The sequence below is a fragment of the Phyllostomus hastatus genome, unplaced genomic scaffold (genome assembly GCF_019186645.2).
Source record: "Phyllostomus hastatus isolate PE091 unplaced genomic scaffold, TTU_PhHast_1.1 phas_scaffold_501, whole genome shotgun sequence".
Classification (NCBI taxonomy): Eukaryota; Metazoa; Chordata; class Mammalia; order Chiroptera; family Phyllostomidae; genus Phyllostomus; species Phyllostomus hastatus.
Genome location: NW_025334033.1, coordinates 8,085,678 through 8,104,315, shown reverse-complemented (window position 1 = coordinate 8,104,315; position 18,638 = coordinate 8,085,678). Strand labels below are relative to the sequence as shown.

General features: G+C 40.2%; 1 protein-coding gene across 3 annotated transcripts in view; it reads left to right on the top strand.

The window, feature by feature from the left end:
- Nucleotides 1-3,994: 3,994 nt before the first annotated feature.
- The window catches only part of FSIP1 (fibrous sheath interacting protein 1), a 221,863-nt gene continuing 207,219 nt past the window's right edge, over nucleotides 3,995-18,638 (top strand). For all 3 annotated transcript variants that reach the window (XM_045823146.1, XM_045823147.1, XM_045823145.1), the window contains exons 1-2: nucleotides 3,995-4,153; nucleotides 14,168-14,300. In XM_045823146.1, the coding sequence (XP_045679102.1) occupies nucleotides 14,175-14,300 (126 nt within the window). In that variant the 5' untranslated portion in view covers nucleotides 3,995-4,153; nucleotides 14,168-14,174. The remainder of the gene's footprint in view (nucleotides 4,154-14,167; nucleotides 14,301-18,638) is intronic.

The window sequence follows — 18,638 nt, the reverse complement described above, 5'->3', positions numbered from 1 at the left end:
TATGTCCTAAACAGTGTTATTTTTTAACACTGAGTCTAAGCCATAGACTCACTGGAGGTGGAAACTGTCCAATGGCACATACTTTTAACTGCCCTTCAAGAGAAAGGACTATTTAATCTAGTTTGTAGATTCTATGAGGCTTAATGAGGTTCCTCTTCTAATGTGTTGTTGCGTTGGCTGAAGCTTATGGTGAGAAAAAGGAATTTGGGGCAATGAGACTGGAAGGGCGGTTGCAGCCCAGATGGAATACAATGTGGGCTCTCACTCATTCATTCAAAATCTGACTCCGCTCAGAAGGAGAACGTCAAGAACAGAGAGAGACTGAAAACAAAAACAAAAGCCAACTCTGAAACCGACACTGCCATATGTCTTCAACCTGGAATGAGACCAGAGGAATTTTAGCTTAAAATATCTTGACTCTAGAAGAAATCTTTATGAATTATTTTGGAAGAAAAAATACTGCCTAGAATATGTTTGGGTGTTTTGAACATGCTATTTCAGAAAACGGCATAGAAGCATGTGGTGCTCCCTGACTTACATCCGGATGTACTTTGTTTTGAGGGTGTCACCTGCAATGCTCCTGACACAGAAGTATTTTAGAAAATTAAAAACAGAGACACGATTATTCTGTACCAAAACACAACAAATGCAATTTATTAAAGTTTTCCCTCAAGGCACACACAGCTTCTCAGCGCTTTGCAAAAGGGAAGTAGCAAGAGGTAAATAAACAGAAAGCAATCCAAGATAAAATGTGTTTTATGCAAAATGTAATCAATGGGGACTTAGTTTGGAAAGATTACAGTGAAGAGACTAAGTTTTTACTGAACCTGAATTTTTTCACTTGCTTTATCTTATGTTGCAAATATTTTAAAAGCAACAATTAAAAAATGAAAACACCAGTTAATCAGGGTCACTGATCATAGTAGTTAGTTGTTTTTAAATGTGTTGTTTTCTTTTCTCTTTTAATCGTCACCCAAGAATATTTTAAGAGAGAGAGAGAGGAAGAGAGACACAGAGGGAGAGTGAGGAAGAGAGAGAGGAAGAGAGAGAAGAAGAGAGAGAGAGGGAGAGAGAGGAAGAGAGAGAGGAAGAGATACAGAGAGAAAGAGAGAGAGGAAGAGAGAGAGACAGACAGAAAGATGGATTGGTTGCCTCCCAGACACACCTGACCAGGGATCAAACCCATGACCTTTCTGTGCATGGGATGACTGTGGCCAGCGGGCCAGGGTGAAATGTGTTGTTTTCTCATGAGCACCATTAGTTGTCAAAATGGAAAGAATGGCCTTTATTCATGGACTACAGAACTGTGCAGGCATTTTGAGATTATCTGGTCTTTACTCAATATGGTCAGTTGACTACAAATATTGGCATCACTTGGGAATCTATTACACTCTAAGGTCACCCAGCTGTTTAGCATCAGAATCCAAACAATGGCATCTCTCCGCCCTATAAAAAAAGTAAAGCAGTGTCAAGGGAACAGAGAATAAGGAGTGTTGAGAGGGGGAGGGCTATTTTAAATAGGGTGGTCAGGAAAGGTCCACCTGAAAAAGCTACCTGAGCAAAGAGAGGAAGCCAGCTACATGGATAGCCGGGGAACTATTCCAGGCAGAGGAAGCAGTGGGCTGGGGTGTGTGTGTGTGTGTGTGTGTTGGGGAGGTGGTTATTCGTATTGGAGAACAAGGAATAGTGTTTCCAAATTCCCAACAGATACTAAAGAATCAAAACTGCCAGGAGTTCTCAAAATCTTGTTATTCTAAAATACTTCCAACTCTCTTCATATTCTTTACTCGTTATCATGACCATCTGAAGCACTTGTTTAAAATATAAGAACTCTTACATTTACAAGTGTTTACATAGCAAATATCAAATACTGGAGAACACAAGAACATCACTGGGAGCCATTTGAATAATGTAACACACAAATCTCCAAGCACAGTTAACGGCCCTTCACACAGAATCATGATTTGGAACATGCCAATTCAAGGGCTTATTTTGAATCAAAACATATTTCTTGGAACACCATAGAATTTGTATAAAGTATACAATGAGTATTAACTTCTTAATATTTAGATTATTTGCAAGACTATTTCCCTGTTAAGCAACAGACAGGGCCAGCCAGGAACACACACTTATAATGTGGCACCAGCTCTGAGCAATCACATTGTGACCGTATCTCTCCCAGGTGCTCCTGTCTCAGATTCTGGAATGTTGACCTCGACTTCTCAAAAGCTCTTGCTTTTAACTTGGCGTCAGTGGATTTCTTCAGTAACATCTCTATGTAGATTGTTAAGGTTTAATTCTCATAGGAGAATTAGAATACTTTCTCCCATTTTCCTGATTTCTCACTTGATTTTTTTTTTTTAATTTGGAAAAACATAAATTTCCTGAGAAAGACGGGGAAGAATTCGAGTGTAGAAACACTGACAAGGAGGACGGTGAGGCTGGACTAACATGTACCAGGGAAGGAGGACAGGACTGGAGGGCCTGGTCCTTTAGGACTGGTGGGCATGGTGAGGACGCTGCGAGAAATGTGGAGCCATGGAGAGTCCTCAGCAGAGGGACATGGTTTGACTTAGGTTCTGAAAGCATCCCTTGGGCTACTGTTCCAAGGTAGTGGGGGTGAGGAAGGCAACTGTTAAAAGGTTACTGCCAAAATCGAGATGAGATGATGGCAGGATGGAAGCACTGAAGGCAGTGAGAAGTGGTTGGGTTCTGGATAGAGAGGGTCTTGCACAAACAACACTCCTTCTTATTACAAAATCTTTTCTGACACAATCATAAGCATGTAATTCTGTAACAATACAGTATCACACTCAAATACACCATATGACATTTTCGGTGACATATTCAAATTAAAACTATAAATTATTACACCCATATTACTACCTTACCAGCCACACTCAAGCAGGCCTTACTTCTGCGGGACCCTGTGTATTGAATGTAGAGCTGCTAGGACTGATAACTGGTTTAGGATGTGCAAGAAAGAGGATTGAGGATGACTTCGAGGTTTTTGGTCTGCACCTGGGAGGAAGGAGTAACCTTTTACCAAAATGGATAAGAGGTTCATGGTGGTGGAGGGGACTTGGAGAAGATTGTTTTTCTGCCATGTGAAGTTTACCCTTCTTACACCTAGGGGGAGGTGTCCACGTGGACATGCCACATAGTCAGATAGAAGAATGTGGGCTTCAGGGGAGAAGGCTGAGCTGGAGATAGAAAGGCAGGATTTAGCCACATACTATACTTACTATACTTACAGCACCCCAGCACTGCCCTAGATTGGAGTTGTGGCTCTCTGAGTTAATTCACTTAACTTTTATCTAGTTGCTCTGCTGAAAAACACTTCAAGAACACCTACCTAAAACGAGGATAAAGGGGCCAAGTATGTGAAAATGCATTGTAAACTGTAAAGTACTGTTGAAACTGAAGAAAAAAAATCAGATATTTCATTGTACTAGGGATGACGAAAATCAGTTTGTGGACTCAACGAATCTCATGCACCCAGAATCAGAGAAATGACAAATAACAATTATTACCCTTTTTGGACTGTAGCCCAATTTGTGTCACTACTATTTTTAATTTACATGGCATTCAAACTTTACCAAGAACTTCACATACATGATCTTTTGGAGTTGCACAACAATCTTGTGAGCAAGATATTTTAACGTCCTCAACACAAAGGACGAAACTGAGCCCAAAGAGGGTAGCTGACCTGCAGGGCGCGCACCATATTGATAGTGACGGGAGAGCCATACAAGCACCCAGACATACTAGTTCAGAATCGACCTAAATCCGAACAAACCATTCTCCATCCACACAGTCCTCCGGGCACACGGAGGAGACCGTTGTGCTATCCCAGCTCCTGGGGTTCCGTCAGCTGCCCTTGATCCCCACGTCTCAAGTCCGGATGGTACAGCCCTTTCTTCTTATCGCGAGACTGGAAGCGTCGAGTCTGGTTGCCAGGGCAACCGCCTTCTCAGAAGCAGGGGCGCTTTGGCTCCGCAGCTCCTTTTACCTCCAGAGTAGCTGTGGTAGTAGGGAAGACCCCCGTCCTTTTTGCGGGACAGTGGGTGACGCTGCGAGTGTCTGCGGTGCGCTTGTGAGCCCTCAGGGCTCTGTCGACTGGCGACTAGCTCTCAGAGCTTCCTCCGGGAAGGTGAGGAACCGCGCACGTTAGGAGACGGTTCCTAGCCGAGCGACGAGCCAAGGAGTGAGCGGAGCGGAGTCGTGTCAGGCGCGGGGCCCGGAGCCTGGCTGTTAGGGAGTGGGGCAGGGTCAGTGGGAGGCCGGGGGGCGGTCCGGGGTGGGGGGCGGGGGGTTGGGGAGGGTGTGCCAGGGAACCTTGTCTGACCAACATCCTGGAATTTATATAAAAACCAATCATCAGCCATTTAAAATAGACCATAAATGGCAAACTATGAAAATAGGCATTTCAGCGAAAAAGTGAAAATAACAGGTGGCTAGCAACCATTAAGTAGAGGTTCAACTTCTCTTGTAATTAGAGCAATGGAAGTCAAACTCCAGATACCTTTTGGCACCAGACTGACAAAGATGAAAAAAACTTTGAGATTAAGCATTAAAACTTGACCCCAGTCCAGTTTGGCGAAAGAGACTTTCATTTCATCATACCTTGTTGGTAGTAGTGTGATTTGGTACAATGCTTCTGAAGAACAATTTGGCAGACTACCAGAATTTGAAATGCAAATGTTATTTATGCAATTCTGATTTATCTTCTGGATGTACAAATACAACTACACAAAGCTTTGTAAAAAAGGTTAACTTAAAATTAAGGTATACTTTATGTACGGTAAAATTCACTCTTTTAATGTGCAGCTCAATGAGCTTTGACAAACACAGTTGACACAACAATCAAAATACAGAACAATTTCATAATTTCCCCCCAAATCCCCTCCTACCGGTTTGTAGTTAACTCCTGCCCCCAGCCCTGGCACCGCTCCTTATTTTCCCTGCAGCTCTGTGTATTCCAGAATGGCCTATAATTGGCCCAATATGACAGCCTTTTGAATCTGGCTGCTTTCAACTTAGTATAATGCAGCTGAGATCTGTCCATGTTTTGTATCAATTGTTTGCTCCCTTATTTTGCTGTGTAGTATGGCTTTGTATGTGATGTATGGGTCACTGGCCAGCAGTGATCACGGAACGCTGCGGATGGCTCGTCGAAACTCGAGAAAAACATACACAGAGACAGCCAGGTCCTGTGGGGGAATAGGAACAGCAGGGCCACTCCTCACGTGGGGAGAGCCTTGGCCACCCTCTCTCCTGGAGGGCGCCTTGGCCACTCCTCACCTGGGGAGCGTGCTACTTGGCCACCCTCCCTGGTGGGGAGAGTGTGACATTCCCCCTCAGGAGAGGCTTTTATTGGTTTCGTTTGCATAAGAATTCAGGTAAAAGCTCATTACTCATTGCTAGGGAAGTAAGGATCAAACAATAGATAACAAGGAAGTCTGAGGGCCTATTTTGAGTCAGGATCAAAGAGCTGTAAAACTTTGAGGGACAAACTTCCTTCTTGGACCCTTCTCATTCAACTGAGAACATTCTAAACAAAGAAGGTTTCACAGAAATTTACATGTTCTTTCTTAGGTCTGATCACCCGGGGAGTCCACCCTTTTCAGCACAGAGCTGCACCACCCTGTCATTGTTTCAGGCTTAGGTGGAGCAAGGGAACTAAGGCAACCAAGAGATAAGGAGATTTTCTCCCAGAGGATGAGGACTCAGGCTATATCAAAGCTGAGGGGTGAGGGTCCATCACCCCCTTTTGCTGTAACCCCCAAAGTCCTTTCTTGGGGGCCTCTCATGTGATCGTGCCTGTCTTAGATCATTCCCCCCTTGGCGAATCTTACCCGTCTTTGGCTAACTGACCAAGCTTTGGGGTTCAGTTATGAATGAAGCAGCAGAAGCAGTGCTCCTGCCAGGGAGATAAGCTTTTGTCTCCTTGCTGGCTTACAGTCCCAAGGGCGTTCCCTTAGCCTTAGCCTTAGCCTAGGCGGGGGTTACAGCTTCTGATACCAGGCAGGGCGGTTCCCAACATGTATGGATGTACCACAGTTTGCTTATTTATTCCCTAGTTGAGGGACATTTGGATTGTTTCTAGTTTTTGGCAATTATTAATGAAGCTACTATAAACATTCATGTACAGGTTTAAGTATGAATATAAGTTTCATATCTTGGGTGGCTAATCATACCTAGGAGTGAGATTGTGGAGTCCTATGGTAAGTGTATGTTTAACTTTATAAGAAACTGCCAAGCAGTTCTGCAATATGGCTGTCCTGTTTGCATTCTCCCAAGCAATATACGAAAGTTCCAGTTTTTCCCCAGTTTTGATAGCATATGGTATTATTAGTTAAAAAAAAAACCCTTTTTCACCATTTGAATGCATAGTGGTATTCATTGTGGTTTTAGTTCTCATTTCTTTGGTGACTAATTGTGTTGAACATCTCACATGCTGGTTTGCCTTGCTCACATCTCTGGTGGTCTGTCTAATCAAATCTTTTGTTTTCTTCTTATTGGATCTTGCTACATCTGTATGTATTCTGGATACAAGTCTTTTGTCAGGTATGTGTTTTGCAAATATTTTTCTCAATATTTGGGTTTTGTTTTCCTTAACAGTGCCTTTTGAAGAGCAGAAATTTTAAATTTTGATGCATTTCAATCAATATTTTATTTTATGAGTCATGCTAACAAATTTCATATCTAACAAATCTTTGCCTAACCCACAAGCACACATATATTAGAGAAAGGTTTTTTAGGTTTGTGATCTATTTTGAGTGAATTTTTGTATTGCTTTTGATAGCAAGTACTCCATATTCAATCTAATTGAGCTAATTAAAAAAATGCTACATTGACCCTGACCCGTGTGGCTCAGTTGGTTGGGTGTTGTCTCATAAGGCCAAAGGTCACTGGTTCGATTCCCTGTCTGGACACATTCTGGGATGCAGGGTCCATCTTGGGGTTGGGGCTCAATGAGAAGCAACTGATAGATGTGTGATGTTTCTCTTCCTCTCTTTCTCCCTCCCTTCCCCTCTCTCTAAAAAGAAATAAACACAACCTTAAAAAATATACATCATATCTGTATGTGACACTGAAGTCTCTGAAATATATTAAGTGTGAAAAAGCAAGCTGCAAAGCACCATGCCATTTGTTTGTATTGTGGAATAGTAGGTTGGTATAAAGGATAGAAAATTTGCATAGGCCTAAGAAAACGAGACTTACAAAAATCTATTAATAGTGGTTCTTCTGGGCAAGGGCAATTTTGACTTTAAAGATGTTTATATTCTTCAGTTATATTTGATTCCCTCCCTTTCATAGGCAAATATTTTTTAAAAAACATATTTTATTGATTATGCTAGTACAGTTGTCCATTTTTCCCTCTTTGCCCCCACCCAGCACCCTTCTTCCCTCCAGCAGTCCCCTCCTTAGTTCATGTCCATGGGTCATGCACGTAAGTTCTTTGGCTTCTCTGTTTCCTTCATTGTTCTTAACATCTCCCTATTTTGTACCTACCAATTTGTGCTTCTGTGCTGTGAAGGGGCACACACAAGATCGTGCCCGCTTAATTCACAGGTTCAGATTTGCAGACAATAAAAACCCCAAGTCAAATATGAATAACTGAACACTTTATTAAGTGAGAGCTAAGTGAAAGCAAGAATCAAGATCATACATCACCAGACGGGAGTTCACCAACACCCAAACATAGACGCTGGGGAATCCTGGAGAGAGCATTCGGGGTCTAACTGGGAAGGATCTGAGCAGAGCATGCTTCTCTCGGGTGAGATTCCAAAGTCTTACTTTGGGGGCTATGGTTCAATATCTTTTAGACAAAAGTGGCTGGTGATGCGCCAAAGGCCTTGTGTGACTTAACTAACCAGCAGGTCCCTCTGGGGGAAGGGCCAGTTCTCCCCAAAGGAACAGTTAAACATTAAAATTATTAATCTCCTGGGGAGAAGGGCCAGTGCTCCCTGGGAGACAGCATGCCTATATTTCATTCTTACAATAAAGGTCATAGCTTGGGCATAAACAGGGAGGATTCTCAATGTCCCTTTAACTGGTCAGCTTCTTAATCCCTACACCTTTTCCTCCATTCTCCCCCTTCCTCTTCCCAGCTGATAACCTTCCAGACAATCTCCATATCTATGATTCTGTTCCTGTTCTGCTTGTTTGCTTAGTTTGTTATTTAGATTTAATTATTGATAGTTGTGATTTTTTTGTCATTTTAATGTTCATTGTCTTGATCTTCTTTTTCTTCTGTAACTCCCTTTAGCATTTCATATAATAAGGGCTTGGTGGTGATGAACTCCTTTAGTTTTACCATGTCTGGGAAACACTTTATTTGCCTTTCAATTCTAAATGATAGCTTTGCTGGAGAGAGTAATCTAGGTTGTAGGTCTTTGCTTTTCATCATTTTGAATACTTCTTGTCAGTTCCTTCTAGCCTGCAATGTTTCTTTCGAGAAATCAGCTGACAGTCCTATGAGAACTCCTTTGTAGGTAACTCTCTGCTTTACTCTTGCTTCTTTTAAGATTCTCTCTTTATCTTTAACGTTTGGCATTTTGATTATGATGTGTCTTGGTGTGGTCCTGTTTGGGTCCATTTTGTTTGGGATTCACTGTGCTTCCTGGACTTGTATGTCTATTTCCTTCACCAGATTAGGGAAATTTTCTTTCATTGTTTTTTTCAAATAAGTTTTCAATTTCTTGCTCTTCCTCTTTTCCTTGTGGCCCCCTTATGATTCAGATGTTGGTATGTTTAAAGATGTCCTAGAGGTTCCTTAGCCTATCTTCATTTTTTTTTTTTAATTCTTTTTCTTCCTGCTGTTCTTATTGAATGCTTTTTTCTTCCTTGTGTTCCAAATTGTTGATTTGATTCCCCGCTTCATCCCCTTTACTGTTGGTTCCCTATAGTTTTTTTTTTTTAATTTCACTTAATGTAACTTTCATTTCTGCCTGGGTCTTTTTTTTTTTTATGCTGTTGAAGTACCCAGTGAGTTCCTGGAGCATCCTGATAACCAGTGTTTTGAACTGTGCATCTGGCAGGTGGTTTATCTCCATTTCTGTTCATTCTTTTTCTGAGGTTTTGTTCTCTTCTTTCATTTGTGCCATATTTCTTTGTCTCCTCCTTTTGGCAGCCTCCCTGTGTTTGTTTCTGTGCATTAGGTGGAGCTGCTTTGACTCCCATAGTAGCAGGGCCTATTGTAGAACAGCATACCCACAATTTGGATTGGGTGGAGCCTTAGGTAATTGCTAGGGTGGGGCAACCCATGTCACTGCTCTGTTGCTCTGTGTTGAGGGAGGGCTCAGAGAGGGGACAGTGGCACTGCCTGGCCTCTGGAGTTTTGTCTGGGAGGAAGCTGTCTCCCAGCACTTGACCCATTGCCAGTCACTTCACTTTCTCCCCATATGACATTGATACCCTTCTAGCTGTTGTCATGGTGCTGAATCCCAGAATAGGTGGGTCTGCCTGAGTCCTAAGTTTTTTGGAGACCCTTAAGGCAGATCTCTTGAGAATCCTGCAGTTTCTTCCACCACTCCAACCTCCACTGGTTTTTACAGCCAAAAGTTACAGGGACTTATCTTCCTGGTGCTGGAACCCTGGGCTAGGTGGTCTGGTCTGGGCCTAGGATCCCTCGCTCCTAAGGTATCCCTTCAGATTTTTATCTACCGCATGTGGATATAGGACCACCTGTTCTGTGTTTTTGCACCTCTCCATCCCTATCCACCTCTCTGCACCTCTCTGCTCTCTGCATGTCTCTGCCCCTCCTACCTGACTGGATGAATATGGCTTCTTAAAATCTTTGGTTGTTGGACTTCCATACAGCTTGATTTTCTGACAGTTCTGGGTGATATTTGTTTTATAGTCGTATTTTCTGCAATACAGGGTATGGCACAAATAACACCCCTTTTTTATTACAAAATCTTTTATTATACAATATAAGTATGTAATTATGTAACATAACAATATCACACTCAAGCACACCATAGGACATTTTAGGTGAAATGTTCAAATTAAGAACTATAAATCATTACACCCATATTATTAGCTACCAACCACACTTAAGCAGGCATTAATTCTGCCAGACCCTGTTCTTGTTCGAGGTGGCAAATTGTGTTTACCTACACCTCCATCTTGACCAGAAGTCTAGAAAAGTATTTCTTATATAGTAAGTATATAAAGTTAAAAGAACTACCATGAAATAATTTTTTAGACATTAAAATAATGAAAATAAATGTAAGGCTACTTTTTTTCCTTCAGGTTGGCTATTCATTATTACTAAACAGAGGAGGATTCATTTTCTTTTGATTCTTCCATTCATCCAAGAAATATCAGATCACAGTGGCCATGTGTCCCCATTTTGGTTTTAAATTATCCATGATAGTTGCATTTCTCACAAGGCTGTTTGAAAAAGTTTAATCTTGTTTTAAATGAATGGTGTAAAAATTTTGTACATTTTTATAGTGACTTGTTACAATTTAGAATCTGGTTATATATCCATTTATTTAATGATATATCATGAAGTAAATAACATTCTATTTTAATTTAATCTTTGATGTAATGAGAATTTGCTCATCCTACAATGTTAAGTGAGAAATTACGAGTCCAATTTTGTTGAAAGGACATAGCTCAGAATGGAAATGTGCCAATAATATTTAGCTCAGGGTGATGAATAATTGGTGACTTTTATTTATTTTTGAATATACTTTAATCTAGAAAATTTTTATCATAAATAAATTTTTTAATTATAAATTCAAGATATACTTAAAAGAAAAGGAAACCAGAAATACAGATAAGCAAAAAGTAAAAAAAAAAAAGACACAAGAACATCCATGGAGGCATCAATCTATAACCCACCTCTGTTACTTCTTTGATTTGTGATCTTCTTTCAGGTCCCTTTCTATATATTTCTGTAATTAGAGATGTTGGGCTTGTTTTTTCTTTAGAAGATGCTGACAATTTTGGGGGGGGTATGTGAATTTCTTGTTTATGACCTTAACCAGTTTTATATTGGAATGTTTCTTTTTCTTATTTATTGATAAGAGCTCTTTAAATATGTAAATTTATTAACTTTTATGTATCATTTATGTTGTATGCATTTCCCCAGTTTCTCAGGTGCCTTTAATTTAATTTAAAGTGTTTTTTGGGGGTGAGGTTTGCCACTCAAGAGCATTAAACAGTAACCAAATCTATTAGTCTCTCCTGTTTTTATTTATGCTCTTTATGTCATGCTTGATAAGCCATTAACCTCATAATTATGTAAATTGTCTTTAGGTTTCCTTCAAGTCCACTGGAGATTTAATATTTTATATTATTATTTTAAAAATTAGGTTTACCCTTATTAAAGTAATATAATATAAAATACTGAACTGTAATATAACATCTACAATGGAAAAAGAAAGAAGCAAACTTTAGTCTCATTCTCCAGAGGCAACCATCTGTACTTGTAAATATGGTGCTTATGTAGCTGTTGTTTGGCTTTATCAATTTCTGGACATTCTCTTAGACTTTCTATTACGACAGATTCGATTTCTCATGCTACCTCTCCTATTACACACTCCTCCCTCACACATTCAATGTAACTAAGGCACAGTATTTGGTTAAATCAACATTTAGTGTTATGTATTATAAGTATTTTATTATCATTTGATTGTTTTTTTTTTTTTTTGTATAGTGCTTCATTTTTCTTGTGGCACTTCTGTGTGGCTGTTGAGATTTCTTCTCAAACTCTCAAATCCATCTATAAGTTCCTAATCCAATGCCCTTTGTCCTTACTTTTTCTATATGGCCAAATCCAAAGATTGTTAGTTATATTCCCACTCACCCTGGGAACTGTATTTAATTTAATTTATTATTTTCAAGAGCAAAAATAATATAATAGACCTATTTCTAAAGCAAGTTGAAAGATTTCAGGAGCCTTTTAGCTGATCCTCATCACTGACAGTTTCCTAGGCCTCTGCTGTTACTGACTTGCATTATACTAGCTCTGCACGTGCTTTCACCTCACTGTTCCTTCTGTAAGCTGCCATAAGTCTCCACTGACAAGCTGCTTAGGGCATTAGAAGACATTTGGCCTTTCAGTGCCTTATGCTTTTCGATTGTGACATGATGGGCCAGGGTGATCCGTCATTCCACAATAATAATGTCAGTGCCTTCCTGAGCCCACACCCTTTTGCAAAGTTTGAGTAACATTGAGATCAATGCCTTTTTCATTTGCTGAGATGGAAAGAGTTGACCTACTGGTCCCTTAAGCATCAGCTTTGTCACACTGAATGGTTGAAGACCAAATCATATTATCCCTCTGTCTGCCTTGGGGAAGTATCAGGTTGTTTATGTTTGTGCTTCCTCCTGTGTCTAGCTAGAACTTCCCTGTGCTCTGCCTATGCTGTTCGAAACAGAGAAAGAGGAGTCATTCTGTAGGGTAAGGAGAGGACATTGTTATACTTCCTGAGCCAGATGCAAGTGCCTTTCTTCATTTTGTGATGAGAGAAATGGTTTCATTCATAGTTGATCGGAATTGAGGAAAAGATTTGTTGGATGATGCTCATTCACATAAAAGCTAAGTATCAAGAAGGCAAAATATGGAATTCTCCCTATTTCTTCAATTATATTTAGCCTGCATAATACCCATACATTATCTAACACATCTCAAATGTTCCTGATGAATGGCACAGTTTGGAAGGATCAACATGCCTTCAGTACCTAAGTTCTCCCACTAGTTTAAACCACCTTGCCTAATATTTCCTGCTTCAGAAAGCAGCACTGGAAATAGAGCAGCTAAAGTCATGGGAAGCCTGTCGATGGTATCACACAGAAAATAGTTAAAGAGATTGGTGATAGATGAGGTCTGTCTGGAAAAAGTCCAGCCATTGTTAATATTATGTGAACAGTTTGCACGATAACGAAGTAACTTGGCAGCCAAGGAGAGTAGACTGGAATGCACATGTATAAACAATGACAACTTCAATCTACTGGTCAGTAGGGGTGGTAGACACCATTGAGTGAGCATGTGTACTGTGTGGCTGTCACATTCAAAATGACTGAGCAAGTAGAGTAACAAGTCTGCATGAAAATTTGCATTAAGCTTGAACATTCCTCTGTGGAAACTATTCGAATGATTCAGAAGGCCTCAGCTATGGGCAACTGGTGATGGGCAGTTTCATCATAATAACATGCCTGCTCTTGCATCACATCTTATGGAGAGAGTTTTTTGGTGAAACATCAAATCACTCGGGTGACTCAGACCCCCTACAGCCCAGATTTGGCACCCTGAGACTTCTGGCTTTTCCCAAAACTAAAATCACCTTTGAAAGGGAAGAGATACCAGACTGTCGATGAAATTCAGGAAAATACGATGGGGCAGATGATGGCAATTGGGAGAACTGTGTGAGATCCCAAGGTACCTACTTTGAGGGGGACAGAGGTGTCATTGTCCTATGTACAGTGTTTCTTGTATCTTGTATCTTCTTCAATAAATGCCTCTATTTTTCATATTACATGGCTTGATACTTGCTGGACAGACCTTGTATATAGGCAGATAATGAAAATCTGTCCCCTGGTAGAGAAAGTAGGTTTTGCTCTCTGTTGAGTCAGAGGGCAGAAGTAGTATCATGAGTTTTAGAAGTGGGGGGTGGGGGTGGGGATTGATAGAAAAAGAGCAGTGACCTGGAGGTAGGCACTACATGAAAATGTGGCACCAAGGAGAAGAGGAGAAATGGAGCTGGGAGAGAAGACTGGGCTGAAGTCTGAGCTAGAATGGGAAAGGCTGCAATAAGGAAGGCAAAGCCAGAATAAAATAGAGCCCTTAGCCAGTCATTACGATAAAACATGAATCTTGGTTGAGAGGTGTGGTGCTCCGTGAGAGTATTCTCAGTCCAAGGACACAGTAAATGTTCCTGTTGGAGGCACTGGAAGCCATTAAGGTGGCATTCACTTCTGCATTGTGTTTTAGCCACTTTGAGAATGTAACATCCTAAACAGCGCGTTTTCAACCCACAGTGACATGAGATTTAATGATCCACAAACACAGACATCTTTTCATGAAATTAGGGTGGTGTGACTTTGGTAGTAACATAATCCTTATAACAAAGGTTCTGAATTGCATATTAACACTAATGAAACATTTAAACACATGTCATAACTTGCTTTAAAATTTTTGTTTCAGGACATCAATGGATATTATAAAGGGGAACTTAGATGGAATTTCAAGACCAGCCTCACATTCAAGAACCCGTCCTGGGAGCAGATGTTCGAGTGCTTCTTTGGAGGTGCTCTCACCAGAGCCTGTGTCCTTCAAGGTACTTTGCTGTTTAGAAATGATTTAAACTCCTCCTCCTGACCTCTAGCAATTGATAAATGAGGGTTGCCGTTGACATCCCATTTTAAGGTTCCTCTTTAGAGGGTGTGCTGGGAGCACTCGCAGGTTTCTTGATTTTTACTTTAGATCATTTTATGAGAAGTCTGTTGCTCCTTTCATCTCCCTTTCCTCCTCCTTCCCTCTTTTTTTTTTTTTTTGAATGAGGCTTACGTTTGTAAGAAAGTTTTGTATTCCAACATTTGCTATGCCACCATTGACTCTTTCTGTGAAAAAGACTTACTAATTTTAAAAATGTAGTTTGGTTAAGGCCACTAGGTATATGTTTAGTAGGTATATTATCTGTCCGTGACTTCCTTTTCTTTAATACTCTCTTTTTAAAAAAATTTAAGGTAGGTTTGTTGTACAAAATTATACCTCATGCTCATGTAAAAAGGCTTTCATATGTACAGTTTTGGGGTGAAGCCCAATGACAAATAATTTTACTTCCCTAAAACTCTCTCATGTCCTCCATTTAAGCCATTAGGTTAGTAAAAAGAAATAATGCACATTTAAGACTCATAATATATTGGGACACTTTTAAATTTACCTGAGTAATAACAGTGGATTTAGAATGAACACATAGCATAAAAGGCATGACAGTCATTTAACTCTTGCAATCATATTGTCACTCTGCCAACCATTTGCATATTTAAATATAGCCTAAGAAGACATGAAACTATAAAAAATCACAATGAAGTATAAAGTTTTGGGAGAAAATTAACTGATTTTTATGGTTTCCAATTATATAAGCAACTTTTATCAAGGAAATATCTTTTCAAATTTTTTTTCAAAATTTTAAAGTATATTTTATTGATTATGCTATTACAATTGTCCCATTCTTTTTCTCCCTTTTAACCACTCTGCCCTGTACCCCCCTCCTTCCAGCATTCCCCCCCCTTAGTTCAAGTCCATGGGTCGTACATATAAGTTCTTTGCCTTCTCCATTTCCTACACTATTCTTAACCTCCCTCTATTTTGTGTCTACCATTTATGCTTCTCATACCCTACACCATTTGCCCCATTTTTTCTCCCACCCTCTCCCGACTGATAACCCATCATGGGATCTCCATTTCTGTGATTCTGTTCCTGTTCTAGTTGTTTGCTTAGGTCATTTTTGTGTTTTTAGGCTCGGTTGTTGATAGTTGTGAGTTTGTTGTCATTTTACTGTTTGCATTTTTTATCTTTTTTTTAGATAAGTTCCTTTAACATTTCATATAAATGCTGGGTGATGGTGAACTACTTTAATTTGACCTTAGCTGGGAAGCAGTTTATCTGCCCTTCCATTCTAAATGAAAGCTTTGCTGGATAGAATAATCTTGGATGTAGGTCCTTGTCTTTCATGACTTTGAATACTCTTTCTAGCTCCTTCTTGCCTGTAAGGTTTCTTTTGAAAAGTCATCTGACAGTCTTATGGGAACTCCTTTTAGGTAACTGTCTCCTTTTCTCTTGCTGCTTTTAAGATTCTTTCCTTATCTTTAATCTTGGGCAATGTAATTATGATGTGCCTTGGTATGTACTTCCTTGGGTCCAACTCTTTGGGACTCTCTGATCTTCCTGGACTTCCTGGAAGTCTGTTTCCTTTGCCAGATTGGGGAAGTTCTCCTTCATTATTTGTTCAAATAAGTTTTCAATTTCTTGCTCTTCGTTTTCTCCTTCTGGAACCCTTATGATTTGGATGTTGGAACATTTAAAGTTTCCCAGAGGTTCCTAAGCCTCTGCTCATTTTTTTTTTTTTTGAATTCTTGTTTCTTTATTCTGTTTTGGTTGAATGTTTATTTCTTTCTTCTGCTCCAAACCATTGATGTGAGTCCCAATTTCCTTCCCTTCACTGTTGATTCCCTGTGTACCTTCCTTTATTTCACTTTTCATAGCCTTCACTTTTTCCTCTATTTTGCAACCATATTCAACCAATTCTGTGAGCATCCTGATTACCAGTGTTGTGAACTCTGCATCTGATAGGTTGGCTATCTCTTCATTGCTTAGTTTTATTTTTTTCTGGAAGTTTGATCTGTTCTTTCATTTGGGCTATATATTTTTTTTGTTTTGGCATGCCTGCTATGTAGTAAGGGGATGAGCCTTAGGTGTTCACCAAGGCAGGGCAACCCACTCACTGTGTTGTGGTGCTGTATGTGGGGAAGGGGTCTGAGAGGGAACAATGCCGCTTGTTCAGCTCTCTGCTGGCTTTCAGTCACTTCCCCTGCTACCTACTAGCAAACTGGGCCCTTCTGGTGCTGATTCCCGTGTGGGTGGGTTTGTGTACATTCCAGGACCCTGTTGATTTCTCCAACAAACTCTCCTGTGAGGCTGGGAGTTTCTTCTGCCTCCTCAACCTCCACAGTATTTTTTCATTCAGAGGTTTTGAGGCTTTATTTCCCTGTGCTGGAACCCTGGCTTACACGGTCTGTCTTGCTCCCCTGATGTTCCTCCTGGTTTAGCTGCACACGAATGTGGGACTGCCCGGTCTGCCAGCCACTGCCTTGCTGTGAGTCCTTTCCACCCCAGCTGCCTGTCTCTTCCCCTCCTACCAGTCTGGATGAGTCTTTCTTCTTTAACTCTTTGATTGTCAGACTTCCATACAGTTTGATTTTCTGGCATTTCTGATTATTTTTTTGTTTTTAAATTTATTGTCGTCCTTTTGCTTGTTGAGGAGGTGAAGTGTATCTACCTACTTGTCCATCTTGGCTGAAAGTCCAGAATATTTTTTTTACATTGTTGTTCAACACAAGTTGTCCCACATTTTTCCCCATGGCTCTCCCCTGCCCTGCTAACCCCACCTCCTGCCCCTCATCCACCACTCCACAGTCTATCCCCATCCTGTTGTCCATGCATATGGATCCCTTATACAGGTTCCTTGACTTGCCGCTTCCCTTTCTTTCCCCATTTCCCCCCTCCCCTCCCCTCTGGTCACTATCAGTTTGTTCTTTATTTTCACGTCTCTGGTTATATTTTGCCCTTTGTTTGTTTTGTTCATTAGGTTCCATTTATAGGTGAGATCTATAATATTTGTCTTTCACCACCTGGCTTATTTCACTTAGCATAATGCTCTCCAGTTCCATCAACGTGGTCTGGAAGGGTAGGAGTTCATTCTTTCTTTCTGCTATGTACTGTTACATTGTGTAAATGCACCACAATTTTTTGACCCAGACACTTACTTAGGGGCACCTAGGCTGTTTCCAGCACTTGGCTATTGTAAATTGTGCTGCTGTGAACATTGGGGTGCATAGGTTCTTTGAATTGGTGTTTCAGGGTTTTTAGGGTACAATCCTAGCAATGAAATTACTGGATCAAAAGGCAGTTCCATTTTTAGTTTTCTGAGGAAATTCCATACTGTTTTCCACATTGTATCAGTCTGTATTCCCACCAACAGTGTACTCGGGTTCTGTTTTCTCCAAAACCTCACCAGCACTTGTTCATTATTTTGTTAATGATGAATATTCTGGCTGGTATGAAGTGGTATCTCATTGTGGTTTTAATTTTCATCTCTCTGATGGCTAGTGATGTGGAGCACCCTTTCATAATCTACGGGCCATCTGTATGTCCTTGGAGAAGTGTCTGTTTAGGTCTTTAGCCCATTTTTTAATTGGATTGTTTGTCTTCCTGGTTGAGTCATGTGAGTTCTTTTATATATTTTGGAGGTCAAACCCTTGTTCAAGGTATCATTGGCAAATATGTTCCCTCATAAGGTCAGTTCCCTTTTAATTTTGATGATGGTTTCTTTAGCTGTGCTTTTTATTTTGATGTAGTCCCATTTGTTTATTCTTTATATCCCTTGCCCTAGGGGATGTGTCAGTGAAAATATTGCTGTCTGGAATATCTGAAATTTTCCTGCCTGTGTTCTCCTCTAGGACTTTCACGGTGTCATGACTTATATTTAAGTCTTTTATACATCTTGAGTATATTCTGGTGTATAAGTTCGTGGTTTAGTTCATTTTTTTGCATGTGGCTGTCCAGATCTCCCAAGACCATTTGTTGAAAGAGACTATCTTTACTCCATTTTATGCTTCTGCACCATTTGTCAAATATTAATTGACCATAGAGTCATAGGTTTATTTCTGGGCTATCTATTCTGTTCCATTGGTCTATGTGTCTGTTCTTACGCCAGTACCAGATTGTCTTGATTACAGTGGCCTTGTAATAGATTTTGATATCAGGTATGGTGAACCCTCCTACTTCATTCTTTTTCAGAATTGCTGCAGCTATTTGGGGTCATTTATGGTTCCATATAAATTTTTGAAATATTTGTTCTATGTTTAATATGCCATTGGTATTTTGATAGGGA